The sequence below is a fragment of the Medicago sativa genome, chromosome 3 (assembly GCF_051527215.1).
Source record: "Medicago sativa cultivar Bolivia chromosome 3, Bolivia_mono, whole genome shotgun sequence".
NCBI classification, from domain to species: Eukaryota; Viridiplantae; Streptophyta; class Magnoliopsida; order Fabales; family Fabaceae; genus Medicago; species Medicago sativa.
Genome location: NC_140751.1, coordinates 90610588 through 90635829, shown reverse-complemented (window position 1 = coordinate 90635829; position 25242 = coordinate 90610588). Strand labels below are relative to the sequence as shown.

The following is a 25242-nucleotide window of genomic DNA, read 5'->3' as shown; positions in this document are numbered from 1 at the left end:
GAGAGCATATTGTCTACGTGTATTTTTTGGCCGTTTTCCGCTAGGCCAGATGTTTCATTGATAAAAAGAAAAATAAAAGGAATTGAAAATAAAAAGAAAAGTATTATAAATGATATAATATAAAAATAAATATAATATTTTACTGATATTGTAAAATGACTTATTGACAAATTTTCAAATTGTTATTATTATTTTTTTATATATTTTTTGAATTTATTTTAATATATATTACTTCGAAAAATTTCAAGTTTATCAAATTTATTCCTAGGAATAACATTCCTTGGAACTTTAAGATGGAAATTTTATTCCAAGGTTTATAGAAAAAAGATGTTTGTTTAACATTATAATATTCCCGGGAACCATAAAAATAGGAAATATAATAGGCAATTACATATAAAATTATTCCCATCTTCATGGGAACTTTATTCCCACCATTTTCTTTGGGAAAGTTTTTCTATTCCCAGGAACGTTTTATACCCAGGAATAAAACTTAGTAAACTTGTAACAAACATAGGCATACATTTTTCCATCTTTTTATTCCCGGGAATCTACAAATATAACTTGAAACAAACGCACCCTAATTGTTCTTTTATCTTTGACATGAACCACATTTACGTGATGTTTCTCTTCCCACTAATCTAATCTAGATATAAAACTGGGAAAACATGGAAATATGTTTTCATGACAAATTTTACTACTTCTTATAAAGGTTCGAGAAATTGGAGGGACAAGCCCGTCACAAAATGAACTGGCTTCCAGAGCAGCATATATTGAGCAATTCATCCAAGAGAATGAAAAAGAGACGTGCTAAGGAAGAGACTTGCACATAGTCTCCATCATTTCCACGCGATTAAAATGTTATGAAATAATAATAATAATAATCAGTTAAAAGTATTATAGAAAAATAAATAATCTGTACCCAAAGAAAAAACAAATAATTTCATCAATAATAAAATGTATAATAACAAACGACAACTAAAAGAAACAGAGAGAATACAGTATAACTGAACAAACATAACATTCAACCATGAAACAATTGCTCCCATATAGATATAGTAGTGGGATAAAAGTGAAAGACCATCTTGTTCCCGTCCATGTTGATCTTCAAAGATTAATGTTTATCTTTTTAGAAATTCTCCTTGTGGAAATCAAATTTGGTTTTGGTGTCTGACTTCTGAGAAAATTCCAAAGCTAACTCACGAAGTTCTTTAATAGGTGCCGGTGCCCCACAGTAAAACACTCCTGCATATTGAAATATGTTTGGTAGCATGGTAAGTTGACGAAATCATAATGGTACAGTGATAATGGAAACTCTAAAAATGTTGATTTTGTTCTGCAAATTCAAATGAACACGAAGAATAGGAACTCACCAATGCGTTTCCCTGGATGATTATATTCAATGCTCTTAAAGACACTGCGCCAATTGGGTCGTGCAAAGAAAGACTTGATGGGCGTTCCATTTAAGATATCCAGACCATCTTTAGCACGGCTTAGTGATTGAAGGACAGTAACAAGAGCAGAGCGAGCATCACCGTCTTCATATACACTAGTCAAGTGACTGTGTATCTCAATTACTTTCCTATGATGATCGTCTTCAGCCACCTCATTTATTACCCCTTTAAACCAATCAAAGAAACCTTGTTCACCAGCCATCCAGTAAAAATAAGCCTTTCTAGTTTTAAATTTATTCAGACCACTTTTCTTGTGTTGTGATGATTTACCAATTGTTCCCTCCTCCATATTAGTGATCCTTTCCTCCTCTTCCTTCGCCTTGATATTATTCAATATGTCCTTTACTATGCTTATCATTGGGGTAGCCCCAATTCCCAGTCCCACAAGTAAAACCACCTCATATTGTTTGTAGTCTTGTGCTGGTGCTCCATAAGGACCGTCAACCAAAACTTTAGGGAGGGGGGTACTGCGTATATATAGTACAATATATAAAGCCATATATTATAAGGGAAATAATTTTGATAATAAAAAAACCACAAACTCACAAATTACACTAACCACCCTCCATGTTTTCAAACAAAGACGAAATTTATTTATATGAAGAAAAAAAAATACGATTTAGTAAAGAATTTGTGATAGACACACTTTGTGTATTGGGTGATATGCTTGTATCTCATTATCAGTCCTACTAAATGTATTATAAGTTTAAAAACCCATTATCTAAAATAAGTAATACTATCACATATCTAAATAAAATAAGTGATACTATTAATGAAATAAATAAAAACGATTTGACATATATACATATATACTACTCTTATCTATGTCTTTGTTACCTTGGGCTGTTATCTCCTGGCAAGCATTCATCCTTTAGAAGTCCACTCTGTCCATGGATTGATTGAAGACAACTCTGATATAACCAAAGCAATAACCCAGTTAGTCAAAGAGAAACCACGATCGAATTGCAAACAAAATTGGACTGCATTTGCATCCATTTTCTTTATAAATTATAGGTGTCTCATAAGTTGTTTACAATTATGTTCTCTAATTAATGTTGTGTACACTACTTTCAAATTCATATATTCTACTTTTGTGGGAAACAAATCAATAGTTATTAGCGGTAGACGTAGTATAGTAAAAGGGTTATACCTTATGACAACTTTTTTCATTTCTTAACATGTGTGTAGAAACCTTAAACGACACTCATTTTGAAACGAGGGGAGTGTTATTTTTTTAAATATATACTTCTACTTTTGTGTTAAGTTGAATATTGATGGAAGTTGTGATGCTTCCGATGCGATAACAAGGGAAATTGGATAGCTGGATTCTCTTCTAGCGAAGGGCAGGGGGATGCACTTTTTGTTGAGTTATTTGAGGTTTACCATGGTTTGATGTTAGTAATGAACAACTCTATTCCACGAGTTATTTGTGAAACAGATTCTTTAGAAGTCCTCCGTCTTCTTCAAAATTCATATCACTCTCATATGCATGTGTACGTTTCTTTGTTGGTGAAGATTTTTGGGTTAAAGGAGCATATTCCTAACAATTCTTTCCAATATGTGCTTCGAGAGGACAACCATGCACAAATTTCTTGGCCGCTCGGTCGCTCTTCAAAATTATGTGTGACTTTTTGGCATGCTCTCTATCGGAGTTGAAGTCGGTGTTGAGGCTTGATACCCCAGGCCGAACCCTGTTTTTAAGATTTTTTTTTTCTTTTCTTCTTTTTCTTTTGTCATTCTACCAAAAAAAAAGATTTACGGGGACGAGTAATGAGAAAATTCTCCCCGACATAGGACATGGGCGGACGGGGGCATTTTGAATGACATGGATGGGGAGCAGTGGAGTACTCCCTTCCATGTGCCATTAACATGTTTTTTACCATTTGCTAATAAAGTGATATGTTGACCGTGAAACTAAGAAAATAATTATAATAGTATTACGAACAATAGATAATCTGAACTAACACCTTCGACTTGGAGAATTCGGCTATGAGACACTTGGTCCAGTCACCGTGCCTCTTGATGTGAACGCTAAGGTAGTCATCCCCTGGGGCTGAGGTTATAGAAAATGGATGCCTGTGAGACCATAACAACATTTAACATTTTAAGAAGGTATTTAGATGCAACAATTCATATAGCATGCAAAGACTACTACTGTAATTATATTTCTTCAAATTCGTAGTACCATTCAAATGGAGAGATAGCAGCACATTTTACAAACATGTATTGTCCGCTCTTGTATCTAAACCCCTCAGGTTTTGACACATGAAGCCCCAACACGTCTCCAGGAGATTTGAGATCCTTTTTATAAACAACCGCCTTCAAGTGGGACATACAAAATTTGGTCAGTATAGTAGTATCTATGAATGAATTTAATGACAATATTCTAAATCAGTAATATGTTTCTTCATGTAGTGATACTGATAGTGAGTAATTCAATATTCACCTTTAATATTTTGACAGATTTGATGCGTGGTCTGAGTATTCTAGTCAGTCTTTCCAATGCATAAACGGTGACGGGAATAGCCAAATACATCCAAGTCTACCAAAGAGATACAATAAAGTTCCTTAGAATATACAAGAATTAGCTGAGAAACTGGATAAAATTAAAGGATATTTGAAGGAAGGTGCTAACCGTTTTCTTGTACCATTCTTTAGTAAAGTATAGTTTGAATCCATGCACAATCAAAAGTGCATAGACAAAGACAAAGAGATGATGAGTGTACCAGAAGACATTGAAACCAGTTACACTATTGAGGAGGGGTTGGAGGCAATTGGGTGTTTTGGGTTCTTCGACCTTTCTGGGTGTTTTGGGTTCTTCAACCTTTGTTGGTGTTTTGGGTTCTTCGACCTTTCTGGGTGTTTTGGGTTCTTCAACCTTTCTTTTCCTTAACCAAGGACTAGCCGTTGTGAAGGCTATTGCCATTAAAACAACCATTATAATCCCTGTTACTCCTTCCCATGATTTCACAAAATGCCAATAATTTGTTGCTTGCTTTCCAAAAAATGGTTCCATGAGCTTGTACTTTTCACTATTTGCATGAAGAAGGCTAGGAAAGTCACAAGCAAGATGATAAATAGCATGTATACCAACTCCAATTGCTACTGCCACAGCTATTACCTGCAAATTACATATTAACATGTGCACTCAATCACTTACTAGCAAGACCATAATTTATAGATTAATTTTCTCTTTTTATCATTCTTTGCCAATTTACCTTGTGGAAGTTGAGGTTGTCATTAAAAGGAACAACAATGCCTAGCTTGGTCTTGCTCCTGAGCCATGTAACAGTGTTTCGGCAAACAGGTAACAAGATAATAGACATGTTCAATTTGAGTGTCTCAGCTGCACCTTTAGCCATGCAAACACAATGGCCCATCACCTGATAAGCAGCTTTTCTTCTATACTGCACAAATTTGTAGGCAAATAGACCTAACATAACTCCAATCCACAATACTAATATCCAAGTTCTTTGCCAATTGTCCTGCAGAAAGTAAATGGCATCTCTATACATCTTCCTAACAGGATTGTATTTATACATACCCTTAAGCTTCATACTTAGCATTTCGCTCAGGTATCTATCCCCTCTTGTAGAATGAGTTGGTCCATGCAACAAAAGTATCTCTAGGTCATATTTCTGTATTCCAAACAATAATCACCAATTGGCCAAAAAAATATGGCTAAAATGACAAGCTATATATTACCAGAAGTTAAGTTTGGCCTAACTGGTCCTTATGAAGTAGGTTGTAAGTTAAGGATTGCTATCATTAATTGATTAGCAGTAATTTAACAGCAGTTAATCTAATGGATCTTGAATAGCATATTAGTAAAATTTAGGCTAAAGTGCAACTTTGGCCCCCTATCTTTCAAAAAGTTGCGATTTTGGCCCCCTAAGTTTGAAAACTACAATTTTAGTCCCCTATGTTTTAGCCCCTTTGTATATTTGGTCCTTTTAGTCAATTTTGACCAAGTCAACGCATACGTGGCATGCCACGTGTGTAATTAATTAATTAAAAAAATAAAAAATCGAAAAAATCAATTTTTAAATTAAATAAATGAAAAAAATAATAAAAAAATATTAAAAAATTCTGGAAAAATGAAAAAATAATAAAAAAATATTTAAAAATTCTGGAAAAATGATAAATAATGAAAAAATAAAAAAATATAAAAATTTTCCAGATTTTAAATTAAATAAATGAAAAAAATAATGAAAAAATTCTAAAAAAATAATGTCAAATTTTCCAGATTTTTTAAAAGATTCGAAAAAAATACGGAAATTTTTTTAAAAAATCTGAAAAATTTGACATTATTTTTTTCGAAAATTTTTTTTCAAATTTTTTCCAGAATCTTTTACAGAATTTTCTAATGTTGAAAATTTGACATTCTAAAGGCGCAAGGAAACGAAAAAAGTATACACAAAAACACCGACGAGAATACAACTTGGCCACAAATTTGGTACATATTTCTTCTTTAGGGAAATGAATGTTTCCATGACATTACTTTTTCGAATAAGTGATTCTTGGAATTGTCCATGAATTTTTGTGAAAATTTTTTCGTTTTTTTAATCATTTTTATTAATATTTTTTATTTTTCAAGAATTTATTTTTTATTATTTTTCATTTATTTTTTAAATTTTTTTATTTTTTCATTATTTTTCATTTTTTTATTTTTTCAGTATGCGTTGACTTGGTCAAAATTGACCAAAATGACCAAATATGCAAAGGGGCTAAAACATAGGGGACCAAAATTGTAGTTTTCAAACTTAGGGGACCAAAATCGCAACTTTTTGAAAGATAAGGGGCCAAAGTTGCACTTTAGCCTAAAATTTAAGTTGAACGCCTTTAAAAAATCAACTTATAAGGTGAGAACTGAGTTATCCTACGTGTAAACTTATGTTCGACTTTAACTATACTGGGAAACAGATCCCTAAACCTTATGTAAATTATTACCGTGATATATCCTGTTTCATGGGGATCTAGTTCTTCCATGATCAAAGCAGCATATTGCTCTGCGTGATTCTTTAGGCTTGAAAGTTTGTTTGTACTGGCGCTAAGGATAATGATCTGAAAATATAATTGAACACATGATCAAGAAGAATATTTCAATTTTTATGGGGACAAAAAATGCATTTTGGAAAAAAAGTACTCCATCCTACTTTTACCATAACCTTGTCCCTTGCTATGAAACTTTTTCAAAATTTCATATGCATTAATAATCTAAAAAGATACTCTACTTAATTTACAATTGAAAAACATAAATTTATTCTTTTATGGTATTAATAATTAGTGCCCCGGGGCACTGGTTAAAGAAGCCAAAAGTGGAAACTTTAAATAAAAAAAGACACTTTTATGCTTTTAATGCAATGACCGCACAACTTTCAATGCAAAATACTACTATATTTGACTCTTAACCGGTGCCCCAGGGGCACTGGTTAACATTTCCCTAATAATTATACGGATAACTAACACTTGTGATGCTAGCTACCTTAGCCTTATAACCTTATAAGGTACAAAGTTCAAATTCTTTCGAATGGTCATTAATATTATTTTAATTAATAAAAAACCACCCTTCCTCATTTTTTTTAAGATTTATGTTATTTCTAGCCAAGAAAAATACAGTAAACTCTTGACGAATTGTTTTGGATCCTCCACTTGATGGAATACATGGGTTGTTACTAGTTACAAAATAAAGAGGTGGACGAGGGATTGGTAAGTAATAAACATCGTGATGTTCTCGTTATAAGAAATTTCTCTCGAAGTAGCAATTCCCTTTTTTTTTAATGCCTATGGATGATTATGGAAAATTAACACTTTTTTATTTACAAATGTATTACTAATCCTAGTAATATTTTTTATACTCGTGACTTGATGAAACTTTTTTTTAGGCAATGAGTTGATGAAACTAAAATAAAATTTTGGGTAACAAACAGTTTATATTTGAGTTTCGGTTGTGAATTAATGACTTCATACTACCTGTTTAATTTCATCCTTGGTAATTCTGCCATCACCATCTTTATCAATCCTGCATTCCAAATCAATACACTTCAGTGCATTCAATGATCTTTTTATTTTTTATTGTACTCCCTCCGTCTCAAAATGAGTGTCACTTTAGCTACTCCCTCCGTTCCTTTTTAAGTGTCACTTTTGGAGAAATTTTTTGTTCCTATTTAACTGTCACTTTCAAAGTTCAATGCAACAATAAATGTTGTTTTACCAACATTACCCTTAGTTATTTATTGTGGAGAGAGAAATATATGAAATAAGATATTAAATGACTAAGGCTATTATAGTAAAAGTATAGATTATTGTATAAGAAAAAGTAACATTTATTGAGTGTCTTGGTTTGTGTAAAATGTTAAAAAGTGACACTTAAAAAGGAACGGAGGTAGTAAAAAAATTTGTTTCAAAATGAATGACGTTTTCAGTTTCCAATGCAATAATAACTTTTTCTTTTCAATTATACCCTCCAATTAATATTTTGCCCACTACTTCCAAAATATTACTTTTAAAACTAACCAATAGTTAATAAGGATAATTTGGTAAAATAACCATTTTCTTTCTTTTAATCATTGCATTTCTTAATATGTGTGTAAACACCTAAAACGACACTCATTTTAAAATGGAAGGAGTATTATATACTTATTACTCTTGATAAGGAGAAGAAAATAGCAAATAATCACATGTCAAAGAATATTCTGAGCCTAGAATCATAATTGTCGTCAGAAATCTGCTGCCAAATTAGTTTCAACTCTAACTCATTAATTGTATCTCCATGGAGGGGAATATCCCTCCTCTTAGAAATAACATTAAGAAGCTCTTCTGCAAAGTCCTCAGAGTTCTTCATGCCTACATCAAAATCCAAAAACATCCTAAATGCATACATGGACCTTGTTTATAATATAGCAAAAGAAATGGTATAATGAGAATTTATTTTTTTTTATACTGAACATAGCAAAAGACATAAAAACCAACAAACTATAGATATATTAAATAAATATTGGAGTTCCGTCCATATGGTCCCTTTCAATTTTAATTCTCGACTCTATCATTGTCTATGAAAATAGATAAAAAAATATTAATGTTTTCATACATATTATAAAATAAGTAGTTTTTATAAATTAACTTTCATGATAACTTTATGAAAATAAGATAAATATATAGCTTATGAGCATGAAAATAAGTTGTTATGACTTTTCATTAGGAGTTTGCCACAATCTCGTAAATGTTTACGGAAAGTAGATAAGTTCAAATAAATAAATTAAAACATAATCCTGTGCATACCTATGCATTCGCCAAATTTAGAACGAGGAAGTAACCCATTTGTTTCTTTAGTAAGGTCCCTGAACTCGCCATAAACCTTTTGCCATCCATCATCACCACCAGCTTTGGAGATAAAGTTGAGACCTTTGATAGCATTAGAAGCTGCAGACGTAGTCCTATCATACTTCTTTTTTCCAACTCTGGCATTTTTTGATAAAGAAGCCAAACGCTTCATCTCCTTAGACACTTCCTTCAAATGAGCCCTTCTCTTCTCTATTTTTTTGCGAAGCGAATCCAGTTTTCCGTCTTCTCCATGATCGTTAATTCCAGTAAGAGGTTCAACACTAACAGAGTCACCTTGAATATCAAAAGTGATCTGAACACATTCATTTTCTTCTTCTTCTTCTTCTTCTTCTTCTTCTTCTTCATCTTGTTGCTCAGAGCTTATCTTAACTTTTCTTCTGCTTACCATTTTGTTGAAACGTCCGCTCAATGAACCATTGTGAGGTACCCTTTCAGTTATACCACCACCAATGAGTTCTATATTGTCAGAAACTTCTTCAATCTCGTCAGCTCCCATTATCTACCTCTGTTACACACAATGTTTCTTTTTTTTCTTTCAGACCTCTCTATGTACAAAGCAATCGCATTGTGGTCCTTTTTATAGTGCATTTTGGTCAATGTGTTGCTATGTTTTTTTTTTAAGGAAGATGAGATAATGGTAAGAAACTGGGGATATAAAATTCCAGAAAATCAATTAAACGCGTTAGGGTGGCACTTTGCAACATTTATATATCACCATGCCATTCATGAGCTAGCTAGCGTGACACTTAATGCTGATGTCATTTGCAATATTCAAATTACTCCCACATTCCCATTCACATTTGCAACAAATTTTAAATATCACTCCTCTTTTTTATGTGTCTTGTTAACAAATGTCTCCCAACATGCTTTTAAGTATTTTAAAATAAACAATTATTCTTTATAAAAGTTAAATATTTCAATTTTCAACAATTGAATACACGCATTTTTACAAATACTTACCACTTATGGTTCTTAGCAAGCACCATGGAAGCATTCGTTAGCATTTCCATTTTCTATTAATCATACGTGTTTTGAACCATTTTTTTTATCTGAAATAACTTATCTGCATCTATTCTCTTCTTCCCCTTATTATATAAACAAATAGTTTTCACATTGATTTGATTTTTTTAGTTATTGTGTGATTTCGTCGTTTAATTAGTGTGGTGTTGTTTTGTTCGTTGTTACGGTGTTTGTTTGATTCAAATTGATGGGTAAGTTTCGATCTATTAGAGATTTAGTCAATGATTTGCCGATCAACATTACAAATTTTAAAACATGGATGTTTTAATCACTTTAATTTTGTCATACTTGTTAGAACCTTGTCGGTTTATAATATTAACCTAAATGTTGTAACTTAGTCATCGATGTAATTGATCCAACTAGAATTTGTTTGCAATTTCATTCTTTTTAGTTCCAGAGACTTAATTACCAATTTGAATGAATATTTTTCTTAAGGAAAATGCTAGATATCAAGAATGGATTTTCTTGATGAATTCAAGAATGATATGGCAGAATAATCACCCTTAGATTTTAATCTTATTTATTAAAGTTTCATAAAAAAAATACATAACACCCACCACCCCATGATTTGCGGCCAGACTGAGATTTTATTGGCTAACATTAATTTCGGGACAATTTCTTGATAAAATCTTTCTTGATAAATAGCATTGCTCTTTTCTTAATCACAAAATTTAATTAATATTTTGTGTATTAATTTCAAATTATTTTCTTGGGTTAAAAAAAATTCAAATCATTTTCGTTTCAGGTTGGTGAAGTTTTCTTGGGTGGGGTTTAGCATGGGAAAGGGAAGTTTTTTTCATGATGGGAAAGTTCAACCACAACCATGGATTTAATAGTTTTTAATTTGAATGGTTAAGATCTCTTACCTGGTAATGGCTTTAACTTATTGATGGGTATTGTGAAACAAAAAAGTGAACCCCACCAAACGATCAAATAACAATTAGAGTTTTACTTTTCCCACCCTACTGCCTTCTCGCGCGCCCTGCAAAATTTCCAAAAATACCCCTAGTCCGGATTATATAATTCGGACCATATTGTTAGTGGCTTCTGTAACACCCTACTTCTAATAAGCGGTAAAACGCGCGAATATAGAAATATATTCTAGAAATAGATGCTACGTCATCAAAACAAAAGCAACATACATGTATAAATTGTCAAGTTTCATAAACATAGCAGAGGAACATATATAAAATCATATGAGTAACATCTCCACATCTCATGACAATAAATACATCTCTCAGATACAATCAATGTCTCAACTCCAACTACATAATCAAAATAGGATCCAACATGCAAGTATTACCCTAGATCAGAGCCCTAATCTAGACACTTGCATATAAAAAGGAGGAACTCCGTTCCTCGGCAACATCAAGCACACAATCTAAGCACCCTGCACTCCATCTACCCGTCCATACGGAAAGGCAGGTGGTAAACCACTGAGGGGTTAGCATTACATCATCATAATCTATATAAGATTTAACAAGAATATTAGAAATGAAGATATATTCAGAAACGAAGGATAACAAGTCATACATGTATTCACAAGTATTCACAATATTCACATCATTCAATATCATCATTCCAAGTTTGTATCAACAAGTGTATCATACACACCTCACAATTTCAACCATGTCAATTAACAATTAAGAAGTTCAATCGTCATGCACAACTCAAATGTAATTCAATTCACCAACAATGTATGCAATGGCTCTAGACTCATCTAGATGCATGCGGTACCATATCACCTCAAGGTCGTCACCTTCGATGCAACAAAAACATCGTAATCACCTCAATTGGATATAAAATCCACCACCATCAGTCATGAATGCATGAACATATGACTCGACTACAATGCATATGTTCACACAAACTAATCATCTCAACATCACCAATACTTGTATATATGCAATCAACAACAATTCACCACCACTTAACATATATACAATCACCAACAATATTCATGATTCAAGCAACATATAGTTGTCACATATATACACCTCCAATTATCTTCACATAAGGTATAACAACTATCAACGATAATGTAAAAGTACACCTCCTTTTACATTGACTATCTCAACAACATTTGCATTATCAAGTATTCATGTCCACACATACAACAACAACAATAATCCAAATAAGAGTCATTATCATGGATCAACATACATCAATATCAACTCACAATATATCTCAACAATTCCATATACTTTCATAAATCAAGTAAAGTGGAACAATACGACACGTCATGATAAACATCATATTCAACCTCCAATAACCATTCATATATCCTCAATTAATCATATAAAGTCATTCACAAAAGATTTACAAGGTAGTTGGTTCAAAGGAACCGTTTTCGACAAAGTTCGTCTATCTTATCCCATTTTCAAAATAATTGAAGTTATTGAACCAAACCAAGCAAACAAGATTCAATGCCTCAACTAAGTATACCTTTCGACTACATATACATGCAGTAGAGCATACCTTGGCGTTTCACCGGCCAAATACGACGAGATCGTGAAAATCACAAAGTTCGTCTCACTTTATCACTTTGCAAAACCAACTCATTTTCAAAACAAAACCAAGTTAGAATCAAGCTATGATACTCCTAGAAGCTTAATTATAATTTGATTGAATAGGGTTAGGTGTTTGGAATCCATTGGCATGCTTAAAAGTACACAAAAACACAAAAAAAATGAGGTTTTGGGATTCTGCAGAACTGACACGGTCGCGTCTTCAGGACACACGGTCGTGTCATCCCTTACAGGAGAATCTGACATGGTCGTGTCATCCAGACACACGGTCGTGTCACCCCTTACAGGAGACTTTGACACGGTCGTTTCATCTAGACACACGGTCGTGTCACCTCACCAGTACAGCAAAATGCATTTTTACGTTTTCGTGCATAACATTTAGACCATACAAACCACACAATGCATTCCTAACATTTAGACCATACAAACCACACTTGAAAACTTAACATTTCAACTCAAAACAACTTAATCAAAACTCACCCCAAAATGACTTATTTTGCAAAAGCGCTTAAAAACAACTTTTACTCAAAAACCCGTTTTCTTCCCAAAATGATTTCTCTCCAAAACCAAGTGATTAAAACAGAAAATCATATCATCCGAATTCATTCTAACAACTTCCTTAACTCATTCAACATTATCAAAATCAAACTTCTTCATTTTCAACCCATTTTCACAAAGTTGTAAAATCACCACAATTCAATCACAACAATACTTTCACCAACACCCAAAGCATAAATTGATGAGAACATCATAGCACAACAACAACTACATCATATAATCATGATCTCACCATCATTCAACAACAACAACCAATCATAAATTCATCAATAATTCATCAACAATAACATCTCTCAACAACAACAACAACATTTGAACATGAATTCATTCACAATTCAACAACCACAACATCATTCATCATCAATTTTCCACAAGAACATGTCATTTGCATATAAACCCATTTTAACATACAAATTCAACAACAACAACACAATTATCATACAAATCATGCTCTCAAACATAACAACAACAATCATGCACGAATTTACACCAATTAAAATCAATTCATCAATTTCATAAAAATGGGTAAAAGGAAAAAGTTATGAAATTATGAGTGAAGCCTAACCCTCTTACCTCTAGCACCAAGAATCTCTAACCCAAGCTTCAATTTAGCTCCTAGATGATGAATTCCTCTTCTAGCTCTAGCCTCCAACCCCTTTCTCTTGTTCTTCCTCTTGAACCCTTATCTTCTCTCTATCTCTATCTCTATCTTAATTATGAAAATGAAATGAAATGTTGGTAAAGCCCCAATTTCACTACCAACTAGTGTTTATATAAGCTCTACTCAATTGGGCTCAACTCACAATATCTTAATGGGCCTAACCCATTTCTATTATAACCCAAAATGTTACTACTCACTTAACGGTACAATATAACATTAACGGTCACTTAACGGTAAACTAAATAATTACTCCACTCTCCAATACTTAGTAAAAATAATAACTCTCACTAAGCACTAAAAATAACCTTCAGCAAAATTACAAAATTACCCCAGCTCAAAATTACCCCTGCTCTCAAAATGACCAAAATGCCCCTAAGTCCAAAATGACTAAAATACCCTTCTAACACTGAATTCTGCGAATCCCAACCAAAATACACACGGAGGCAAATAATCACACAAGAGCACATTTAACACAATTAAGAATAATAAAAATAAATTTAATCGAAAAATCGGGCTATTACAACTTCCGAAAAATTAAATCCGGACCAGATGTTGTGCGCTTTTTTGTGTCTTTCTTTGATGTCAATGGTCTCTGTTGACCGTTATATGAACCCCACACAAGCTGAAATGCTATTGCAGGGTTCATATGAACGGTCAACAATGACCATGACACCACCGACACCCCTAAAAAACTAAAAACATTTGAAGAAAATTGAAGAAAAGAGGTGAAGTGAAGAATGGACGTATTTGTTGAAGATGAAAGCCTATTTATAGCCTTAAACAAGTCATAGGTCATTAATACAGTCAATGAAAACGTGTTAGTGGTTGTAACCGTCCAAACCCACATTAATGGCTCTCTTTCAAAAGAATCCAATGTTGATTCTTTCCGGATTTTACATTCCGGAATGTCCTTAGCTCTACAAGAAGTACCAACTTTTCCCTCGTTCACCATTATCGCATTAATCCGGAAAGTATATTCCGGAAACCAAAGGTGCATTCTGGATTGTATATTCTGGAATGCATCAGTGTCTTGGCCGGTGGTCTGCACCACACGTTTTTGTCAGTGGTCAAGTCAAAAAAACGTGTTTTACCACGTTTTTTGACTGAATTTATTGCCTCCCAACCATTTTTGACCCACCCCCTCCCTATAAATAGCCTTCCAAACCCCACCATTTCTCACACCATCCTCTCCCACCCTCTCCTCCTCTTCTTCCTTCTACAACCATGGTTTTCTATCGTTGGCCTTTCGTAGATAAGGGCCTCGTTGAAAACTTTCAGGGTTTGTATGAACGGTCAATGAGGATGGAACCGCGCTGCAACGAAGGGCGGTTCATCTGAGGGTCATGTGGGTCAGTGTGGTTCTTAGCTTCGCCTGTCTGGGCGTAAGTCTGAGCACCCCCCACCTCCCTCAGGGGCATTGGTTTCTTCTTCCCGCCCTCCTCTTCCCTCCTCCTCCGGTTTTCCTCCAATAGCCAAACTACTGGTATGTCCTATCACATACCAGTGGTTAAGCTCTTAGGAGATTAGAATTAGGCTCTTAGGAGCTTAGAAATAGATTTAGGATCTTATGTAATAAGCTTAAAAAGCTTGAAAATTATTGTTCATATATTAATAAAATGAGTTGTTTTTATGTTTGTGTCTTTTTATTTCTGTTTTTTATTTTATTCGCATTTTATTTTACGAATTGTAGAGCTTAAAATTGCAAAAGTTTTGCTAAAATATTGTTCCGAATTTTAAAATCCGGAATCATCTGAAAAATACTAATAATTCATTCCGGAATACGAAATCCGGACCAGGGGTAAAATTGGAAAAATATAGGGCGCGCGAGGAAAGACATAGGGTGGGAAAAGTAATACTCTAACAATTATGCATTTGTTTGATTTATTGCTTTTTGTTTGTAACAAATCATGGGCCTTTGCAATTTGTGTTGAGCTTCTTTGTTCTTAACCAAATATTTCGGACGGCATGTTCCTTGTGTTTTATTTGATAATAATGTTGCTATATTAATTTCTATAACACAAGTAATTAATCGATTTTTAAAATGATATTAAAAAGAAAAATAATGTTTGAGATAAAATTAATTGATGTTGAATATTTTCTGAGACATAAAATAATTTTTTTAACTATTTTTTTAGCAAAATTTTATTAACTATTATTAAGTGGCAGTATATTTTTGTGGAGTGTTTATTTTTTATTATTTTTTAAATTACGTACTATTTTACGATAATCAACAGGCATTTACGAGAATAAAATGCAGTTAGGAATTAGGCATTGTATGAGTAACAATAGAGCCAAATTGATATAAATCCTCACGACCAAAATGAGTAACAATACTAGGTACTCAACCTTTTACACATTAACACATTACATGTTTAATCACATCAAAATAGAAAGGACTGTTTGGCTAAACTTATAATAATAGATCCACACAAAGCATAATGTTTCAGTGGTTCCAGCTTCCACTTTGAACAAGCATCCAGACACTAATTACCAAATAAAGCAGCATTCAACCAAATTTCTTCTATATTTTCTTCTTGCCTGATAATTCTGGAAAACTCTTGAGGCTCTCACATAAGTTCTTTTTATAGCTATAGGTTGAGGTATCAAAGCAAAATAATTTACACTGAAAGAAAAGAGCATCAGTGCCCTGATTACAGCCTAAACAAACTGAAACTCTTACAGTACTGCGTTGAAATGCAAATTCATCAACAAATCAGTGTAAAATCGTATCTTGATTTTTGTAAAGGAACGAGATCGATAGCAGATCTGATGGGTTTTGACTGATTCAACAACAAACTTTCTCTAAAGCTTCTGCCATTGAGGAGAGAGAATATTGATGTTTGGTCTTTGAAGGGAGGTCGTTCAACCGATGAAGAACATGTACTCCAAATTAAGCTTATTTCCTTGAATTTGTTAGGTTTCAATGTCAGATCTTGGAAAGAAATCAGCTTACAAGCTTATTCCTCAGACAAGAAATAGTTCAGGTGATACAATAGTAAATGAGGGATGTACGCTAGAAAAATTAAAAACAACATTAAAAAAATAATTTAATTTTGTTTTATTCCTTTTCCTAAACCGGTTACCAACCCACAGCTGTCCTCAAAAGGGAAACTTTTTCATGGTGGTAAAAAACTTCCCTTTCCCTTTTCCAGGCTAAACGCCACCATTAATTTGTATATGGTGGGGATGTAGATGGTTTACTTTAATTTAGGGGGAACTAGAGGGTTTACATATGACTTCCTGTATTTTCCGGTTTCCAAATTTTTATAATAATTTTTTCATATGAGATCGTTGATATATGATATGATAGTGTTATCCCGGAGGTTTTTCACTAGAAAGTGATTGACATGTAACCTAATTTTTTCCAAATTTTTATAATAATTTACTTGCTCGAACTAGTATAGTTTTTTATAATTTACTTTCTTGGGCATTCTATTTGTAAACTAAATGGCACCTCACTTTGAATCCTTCAATAAAAGGTATATCACTTTGAATGAATATGCATGCAAAAAAAAAAGTTAGTAAATGTCTTGAGTCACATGGGAAGAAAAGTGTAATAACCACTTGGAGTTGGATTGGAATTGACAAAGGGATCCAATGACAAGTGCCTCACAGAGCTTAGATGCATGGTATAGGGAGGATATAACTTCAACACTTTGCCATGTCTATTTCTCTAGGAGGCGAATACATAATAAACTCTGGTATTACATGGTCAATAACATGAGGGAAATAAAAATTCATATTTAATTTATGGATTTATTAAAAAAAAATATTTGTTAAGAGTTTTTTATAATATTTTAAGCATGATTGCAAATAAAAAAAATTCACAATTTTGAATTATACACATGACTCAACTTAAAATGATATATTAAAGTGATGACAAAAAACATTTGGAAACTAAAAATCGAAGGAAAAAAAAGTTTTTTTTTTTACTAAAGAAATTATGTATCAGAAAAATATGTGAATTTAATTTTTAAAAAGTAAACAATGACTCCCTCCTTATTTGACTCTATGGAGAAAAATGAACACACACAGTGAGAAGGACCTTTTGGCATTGCATTGCTTGATTATTCAAGAACAAGAACTTGGCAAATGTTCCAAGCAATAACTAACAAGTTAGACATTTTGGTCTTTCCTTCAGTGACGTGTATGCCATTCTCACTCTATTCCTTCCTTCCTTTCTTCCTTTTTCTTCTTTCTTCCTTCCCCTCAACACTTTCAAAATCTAAAAGCTCATTTTCTCAACAACAACAACTTAACCATAATCACTTACCATAGTTAATTTTCACTCTCAAACCATGCAAGTTTCTTCTTCATCACTTAACCCATGGTTCCCAACTCTCACTTCCAACCGCTTCCGCCGCATTCACTCACCGGAACCCTCTTCCACCACCGCAACCACCACAACCGCCACCGCATACTCACCACCTTCTCTCTCGTTTCTTTCATCTCAAAGAAACCGTTCTTCTTCTTCTTTCACCTCACTCACATCAACAAAAACAAAAAGAATAAGAAGAACGTCCACGTTCACGTTCACCGTAACTTCAATATTCGAACGATTCACAGAAAGATCAATAAAATCAATAGTCTACGCCGAAAAAGAAGCAAAATTCTTCAAGAGCGATTTCCTTTACGCACACCATATCATGCTTGGTCTCATAGCTGAAGCTGAAGAGACAAAACGTTCTCAAAACGGTTTTCTTGATTCTGGTGTAGTCACTCTTGAGAAAGCTCGTGATGCTGTTCCTCATCTCAATGATTCAACTAACTACGTTGATGATAATGGAGTGTATGTGTATGAAGATCGACCTGTTCCGTTTTCTTTTGGTACTAAACGTGTTTTTGAAGCTGCTGTTGAGTATTCAAGATCTCTGAACCATAATTTTGTTGATCCTGAACATATTTTCGTTGCTTTGATGAAAGTTGATGATGGAAGTTCTGCTAGAATTCTTTATAGGTATCAAATCTCTTTCTTTATTCAATACTTATAATATATTTCCATTTGGTATTTGGAGTATTGTTGTTTTTGGCTCATTTCTATAATTATATGCATATGCATATGCATTTTAGTGTATACTTTCTTGTTTTGAATTATTTCCTAAAGAAACTTATTTGAACCAAATGGCGCGTTAGCATCACGTGTCAACACCGGTCACGTGAAGTATCGGTCCTTAGTTGTTGCAGGTTCGATACTTGACATCCAATCAATGATAACCAAGAAACAAATGTTGGGCTATTTTAAGAAAATTAATTTATTTGGTAATGAACTTTTTAAGAATAATGCTGGATGTCAAGAAACTTGCTTCGTAAATCTGTCACGATGTCAGTTATATAAAGTGTTACACACTGCAGCCTCCATTTAATTGGTTGTCAGACTATTTGTGAAGCTTTAATGACTAAATCAGTCGTGCTAAATTGCATCGCTGTTATGACAATTTAAATTCAACTTTAAAGGTGTGTTTGTTTCCGCGTTGGTTTCACTTTGATCGCATAGTGACAGAAGCTACACTTTGGAGAGGCCATTGGCTGTGTTTCCAAATATGTACTTCGATAAGTTTCGGCTGAGATTGGTAATTGGGATTTGGACTCTGGATTATAGCCAGACAATATGACATAGTTCATGGCACATAGATGATCTTCAGTTGTTGCTCTAGACTTAATACATCAACTGTTTTGTGCTTAAAAACTAAATTGAAGATTAATGAGTTATCCAAAATACCATTTGTCTTACGATTTTAGGTGATCGATTTTGACTGAAGTTCGAACTCCCCCTTGCATACTCTGGTCAAAATCAATCTCAATTTGTCGGTGAAACAATTTTTTGGGCTACCCGAAAAGGCTGCTGTCATATCCTGGTTTATAAGTCCTTTGAGTTGCATAACTAGTTTGAAAAATATTCTTTGGGCTAAAATTTTAAGGCAATTCAGTTTTATCAAGTTTTTGTAGATGCATTAGCTTTTTAAAGAGTGTGGAAATTTGCTTAATAGCAAATGCCAATATTTGTTTTTCTTTTGTTTTGTGGCAATAATGATCTGGAGCTATATCATCGTGGCTTGTGATTGGACAATTGACTGTGTGCAAGATCTATCATTAAATATTGTGTGTAGCTATAATTTTCCATTAATGTTGCTAGTATGCAAATGATTTCAGACTCGGGTCAAACCCAGATCAGTTGGCAGCTGTGGCATATTCAAGACTACAAAAAGAGCTGGCTAGAGATGGTAGAGAGCCAGGTTATGTGTCCAATGGGGGACACAACAAATCTATATCACAAAGGCGTTCTGGTGCAGGATCTGCCGCTAAAACAAAAGGCAAGAAAATATAAAGTTTGTTGTTTTATGATTTGATTTTGATGGTTGAAGGCAGAGATAAGTTTTTCTCATATTCATTCTCTGGTTGTCAGATAAAAAGAGTGCTCTATCACAATTCTGCGTGGATCTCACTGCCCGTGCAAGTGTTGGGCTGATTGATCCAGTTATTGGCCGAGAAGTTGAAGTTCAAAGAATTATTCAAATACTATGCCGAAAGACAAAAAGCAATCCAATTCTTCTGGGTGAAGCTGGAGTTGGGAAAACAGCTATTGCAGAGGGACTGGCAATTCTTATTTCTCGGGCAGAAGTTGCTCCTTTTCTATTGGTGTGTCTATCAACAAATGATTAATGTTTCTAAAGTTTTTCTTTTCTTGTGTACCCTTCTGTAATTGCACGTGCCTTAATTAATATGTTTCTATCTACTTGGAGTGCATTGTAATTTCACTTTCTAACTTGTGTCTACACAGACAAAACGTGTCATGTCCTTGGATGTAGGACTATTAATGGCTGGGGCAAAAGAGAGAGGAGAGCTAGAGGACCGCGTTACAAAATTAATAAAAGATATAATAGAGTCAGGTGAATACATTTTAGCAAAAATATTATAAGAGTTGTGTTAATATATGTGTGGCACACGACAAGAGGATTGTTTTAGCTCATCGGTTTACACTCCTTGCAGGTGATGTCATTCTTTTCATTGACGAAGTTCACACACTTGTTCAATCAGGGACAACCGGGAGGGGAAATAAGGGTTCTGGCTTTGACATTGCTAATTTGCTTAAACCTTCACTTGGAAGGGGTCAGTTTCAGGTGATTGGTTGCCCTGTAATCTCATCTGCTAGTTTCCTTTGTTCCAAGTGATACTTGAATATTTATGTATTTCAATTTGAAGCCATCAAATAAACAATTGCTAGTAACGTATAAGATTAAGGTTAGAGGAAAAAATATATGATAACCAGTTACAGTTACTACACTTCTGTACCCAACATTTTTCAAAGTAACTGTACTAAACAAGATTAGCATTTAACATCTGGAAAGTAGGAAGGTTGAGATTATTCTAGAAGTTGTCTTTATGAAATACTGGGAGGCTATAGTTCTTGTTAATAGACTCACTGCTTAGATGGAAGAGATATGAGTGAGTGTTAACTGGTAAATATCTTGCATATCTCCACTCCATGGAACCAAAAGGTTACATGTACTAGAAAAATTATTTTGCAAACATTGCAATCTGTTGCTGAAATGAGGGCAAATTTGTATGTTCGGTGTTCGTGTGTCTCTTTTCAATTTCTATAAAGCTAGTTCCATATATTTTCATGTATAAGGCTGTGAATACTGGAATCAGTTATATTCAACAACGCTAAGGCATGATATTCAATCGTATTTTTTCTGTTAATGCCTCTCTGCTGTTGGAATTTTATTTTATTTTTTTTGTAATTTTAATTGGGAGGGATTTGTTGTTTGGAGAGAGTAGTTTTGGACTTTGAATTCTCTGGCTGACACAACTGCGTAAGTCATAATTGTTCTTTCCTCTGATGAATTTTTCTTGAATAGTTGGTTCAATTATATTATGCAGTCGGAATGTTCTTACAGTGATCATTTTTGTATAAGATGGGATCATCATTTTTACTTGAGCATTGTAATAAAATATGCACACACACCATAACTTGTCACTATGAATAACATTTCCGTCTGTGCAGTGTATTGCATCTACCACTATTGATGAATACAGGCTTCATTTTGAAAAGGATAAGGCTTTGGCACGGCGGTTTCAACCTGTTTGGATTGATGAGCCGAGTGAGGTTGCACTTTATATTCATGTCTATACTGTTCCAAGTGACTCCCTCTTCTCCTTTGTAACTGTCGCTTTTGTAGAAAAAAATTGTTTCTATTTATTTGTACGTTTTTAAAGTTCAATGAGACATTAACTATTGTTTCGCAATAACGCCCTTAATTATTTATTGCAAAGAGAGAAATAGATGGAATGAGATGTAATAAATAGTTAAGATTGTTATAGAAAAAAGGTATAATTTTATCAAATGTACCAAGTTTATTGGTTTGTTTGGTACGTGTAAATAACCTTATAGCGACAGCTAAAACGGAACGAAGGGAGTACCATTTTAATCATAATTTGATCTCTTAATGAACTGTGTTGTTGTGTATAGGATGATGCAATTAAGATACTTATGGGTGTACGTGAGAAATATGAAGCACACCACAAGTGCAGATATACAGAAGATGCCATAAAGGCTGCAGTTCATTTGTCAGCAAGATACATAGTTGATAGGTATCTACCTGATAAAGCTATTGACCTCATTGATGAAGCAGGAAGTAAAGCTTCTATTGAAGCCTTTAAGATGAAAAAAGAACACGATTATTGCATACTCTCTAAAAGCCCGGATGATTATTGGAGAGAAATTAGAACTGTTCAGTCCACGCTTAAAATGGTAATGGCATGGCTTGCTGTATTCCGATGTTCTTTGCATGAGCTGCTTACAGTTTAAGTTGACATTTCTTACTCTCAGGTGCAGGAGAGCATGCTTAAATATTATGGTGCATCTGGCATTGAGGATACCAGTGAACTCATACTTGACTCATATTTAACTTCTGCAGCATTTGATAATGAGTATGTTAGTGATACCCAAAGCAGAATTCTTTCTTTTGTGCATATCTATCTAGATTTGGTTTTTGAGTGGCTGACATGTTATTGTGTTTTAGGTGTATAGAAGTTAGGCCTGATCATATAGCAACAGTTGCTTCCCTCTGGTCAGGAATTCCAGTTCAGCAGCTCACTGCTGATGAAAGAAGTCTTCTGTTAGATCTGGATAATAAACTAAGGGAACGTGTGATTGGACAAGAGGAGGCTGTTTCTGCCATTTCTAGATCTGTGAAGAGATCTCGAGTCGGCCTTCGGGATCCCGGTAGACCCATAGCAACTTTACTATTCTGTGGCCCAACTGGCGTTGGGAAAACTGAACTAGCAAAGTCTTTGGCTGCATGCTATTTTGGATCGGTAAGTATTCACACAAGGTGTGTTTTTTTGGCATTAATAATGAGGACATTCTTTATTTTTGTTTTTCCTCTTTTCGATGTTCTGAAATGATAAATTTGCAGTCTGTACATGTCACATCGATTGGTTCGTCTGTTTATATTTTTGCCTTTCATACTATCATTTCAGGAAACGGACATGATAAGGTTAGACATGAGTGAATATATGGAACGCCATTCAGTGAGCAAGTTATTAGGATCTCCCCCAGGTTATGTTGGTTATGGAGAAGGGGGCATTTTAACCGAAGCTATTAGAAGAAAACCATTTACTGTGGTTTTGTTTGATGAAATAGAAAAAGCTCATCCAGATATATTTAACATTCTTCTTCAATTAATGGAAGATGGCCATCTTACGGATTCTCAGGTTTGCCGATGCTGATGTGAATCTTAATTTACTAGGACTTCAATAACCCTTTAAACATGAAACTTTCTCTTGGCATTTCTATATCTTCCTTTACGGCTTCTATGCAAGTAAAAACGATCACTTGTGTGATTCATAAAAACAAGCACTTGTAGTTGTATCAATAGAATATGAAATTAACACTACTAGTGCCCTAAATTTTTATGTTTATTGTTTGAAAAACTGGTTCTAATAGGGTCGAAGAGTTTCATTTAAAAATGCATTGGTGGTGATGACTTCAAATGTGGGGTCTAGTGCCATTGCTAAGGGTCGACACAACTCCATAGGTTTCTTCATTTCAGATGACAAACCAACATCATATAATGGATTGAAATCGATGGTAATTGAAGAACTGAGGACATATTTTCGTCCAGAACTGCTCAACAGGATAGATGAAGTGGTGGTGTTTCATCCCCTTGAAAAGCCACAGGTTCGTTGAGTTTTGGTTCTGATTTAGTTTAATGATTTAGCTCGCCGATGATATTCACTTTGGAGGCTCTTACACAATATTCTATTACTATTTATTTATTTATTTAGTCATTTTTGTTTGGCAATAATATGATTTTCAGAAACCGTTTTAAGCAGTTAAATTTAAATACTGGTGTTTTTAATAAAAAAATAAAAATAAGCGGTGCCAAGTTTTTTTATGTGTATGCTTTTTATTTTATTGATGTTATTTGTCAAAAAAAGAAAATATTGATGATATTGCTATACTTTTATCACAGTTGCTCCAAATATTTGATTTGCTGCTGCAAGACGTGAAAAGGACCATGCCCCGAGGAATTGATTTTGAGGTGTCTGAATCAGTCAAGGACCTTGTCTGTAAGGAAGGCTATGACCCAACATATGGTGCTAGACCTCTCAGGAGAGCCATTGTAAACTTAATTGCAAACCCATTGGCTGAAGCATTGCTTGCTGAAAAGTGCAAGGAAGGTGACACTATCTTCATTGATTTGGATGCCAATGGTAACACCCTTGTTATAAATCAGCTTGATCAGACAGTCAACTTATCCGACACAAGTCACCCTTGAGTAATGAACCATTGTACAGAAGTAGCCTGGTAGGTGTATATATAAGTCATATACTGTAAAGTCAAAGATGTTTTGGCTCCTATTTGTTAGCTTAGTGTTTGATTCTTATGTGATGAGGAGCTTGACAACTTGTGAGATGTCAAAATGTAACACATTCTTTGATAGCATTGTAAAATGTATTCAAATTCAATTCATTAATGTAAGTATAGATTCCATCAAATGCACACTTAAGATTCATAAACTGTCTTTGAATTTGTGTTGTATTATAAAAGTATCTTAATTAATCTTTCAACTTTAGATGATGTTTTAAAAGGCAATCAGTATACAGACTTCATTGTCAAGATTGAGTTAAAGAATTAACAGCAGAGACTAATTTTGATAACGGAGATAAAATGTGAGGATTTTAGAAACATTTAATGAAATGTAGGGACTATTCTTCAAAAGGGCGCAAAATGTAAGGACTAAAAACATATTTAACCCAAAGAAAAATTATCGAAACCCGAAGTGTTCCTCCCATATTTGTTTCACACTTTCACAACCTAGGAAAAAGTGTCGCTCATTCTCAAAATTTGTTTGACAATGGGGACAAATATGTGTGCATGGTGGTACCTATTTGTGTTGAAGTCTATCACGTGAAGGGAGACATCCCCTCTCCATTCTCCACAAAAAATCTCCACCTTTGATGGAATTTGTAAGTTGATGCATTCCTCGAAATCTTATATTCTTCATTATCAACGAGAGCCTATATTGCATATCGATAAGCCAACTTGACGGTATAAACATCTTTATTATTAATCCTCCATATCCGCTTATCCTCCCTTCCACCATAGATGGTGGCACTTTTCCATATCTCACTCACATTCATTCAAAACATCGTTTAATTAGATCCCACCTCC

The 25242-nt window shown here is 33.9% G+C and overlaps 2 protein-coding genes and 1 long non-coding RNA gene across 4 annotated transcripts; 1 reads left to right on the top strand and 2 right to left on the bottom strand.

Moving 5' to 3' along the window:
• Window positions 1-914: 914 nt before the first annotated feature.
• Window positions 915-9346, bottom strand: LOC146941821 (respiratory burst oxidase homolog protein D-like). Of its 2 annotated transcripts, XM_085755658.1 has the most exons (13): window positions 8733-9346; window positions 8132-8297; window positions 7425-7473; window positions 6402-6515; window positions 4670-5089; window positions 4330-4572; window positions 4087-4248; window positions 3898-3993; window positions 3637-3770; window positions 3419-3527; window positions 2289-2362; window positions 1371-1918; window positions 915-1242 (listed from the first exon to the last, which is right to left on the bottom strand). In XM_085755658.1, the coding sequence occupies exons 1-13, from the start codon at window positions 9289-9291 to the stop codon at window positions 1127-1129; spliced, it is 2790 nt and encodes a 929-aa protein (XP_085611784.1). In that variant the 5' UTR covers window positions 9292-9346; the 3' UTR covers window positions 915-1126. The 2 variants fall into 2 exon arrangements, with proteins under 2 accessions (XP_085611784.1, XP_085611783.1); XM_085755657.1 differs by having other exon boundaries at window positions 4087-4572.
• Window positions 9347-10937: 1591 nt separating this feature from the next.
• On the bottom strand, window positions 10938-13606 carry LOC146941820 (uncharacterized). The gene is made up of 2 exons (XR_015033534.1): window positions 13475-13606; window positions 10938-11216 (listed from the first exon to the last, which is right to left on the bottom strand). It is a non-coding gene; the product is annotated as an uncharacterized LOC146941820 (long non-coding RNA).
• Window positions 13607-17665: 4059 nt separating this feature from the next.
• ERD1 (Clp ATPase) lies at window positions 17666-24566 on the top strand. The gene is made up of 12 exons (XM_085755668.1): window positions 17666-18519; window positions 19713-19873; window positions 19966-20198; window positions 20341-20449; window positions 20550-20680; window positions 21568-21669; window positions 22033-22314; window positions 22393-22493; window positions 22586-22880; window positions 23046-23279; window positions 23512-23745; window positions 24041-24566. Exons 1-12 carry the CDS (start codon window positions 17861-17863, stop codon window positions 24344-24346), a joined length of 2847 nt encoding a protein of 948 aa, XP_085611794.1. The 5' UTR covers window positions 17666-17860; the 3' UTR covers window positions 24347-24566.
• Window positions 24567-25242: the final 676 nt, after the last annotated feature.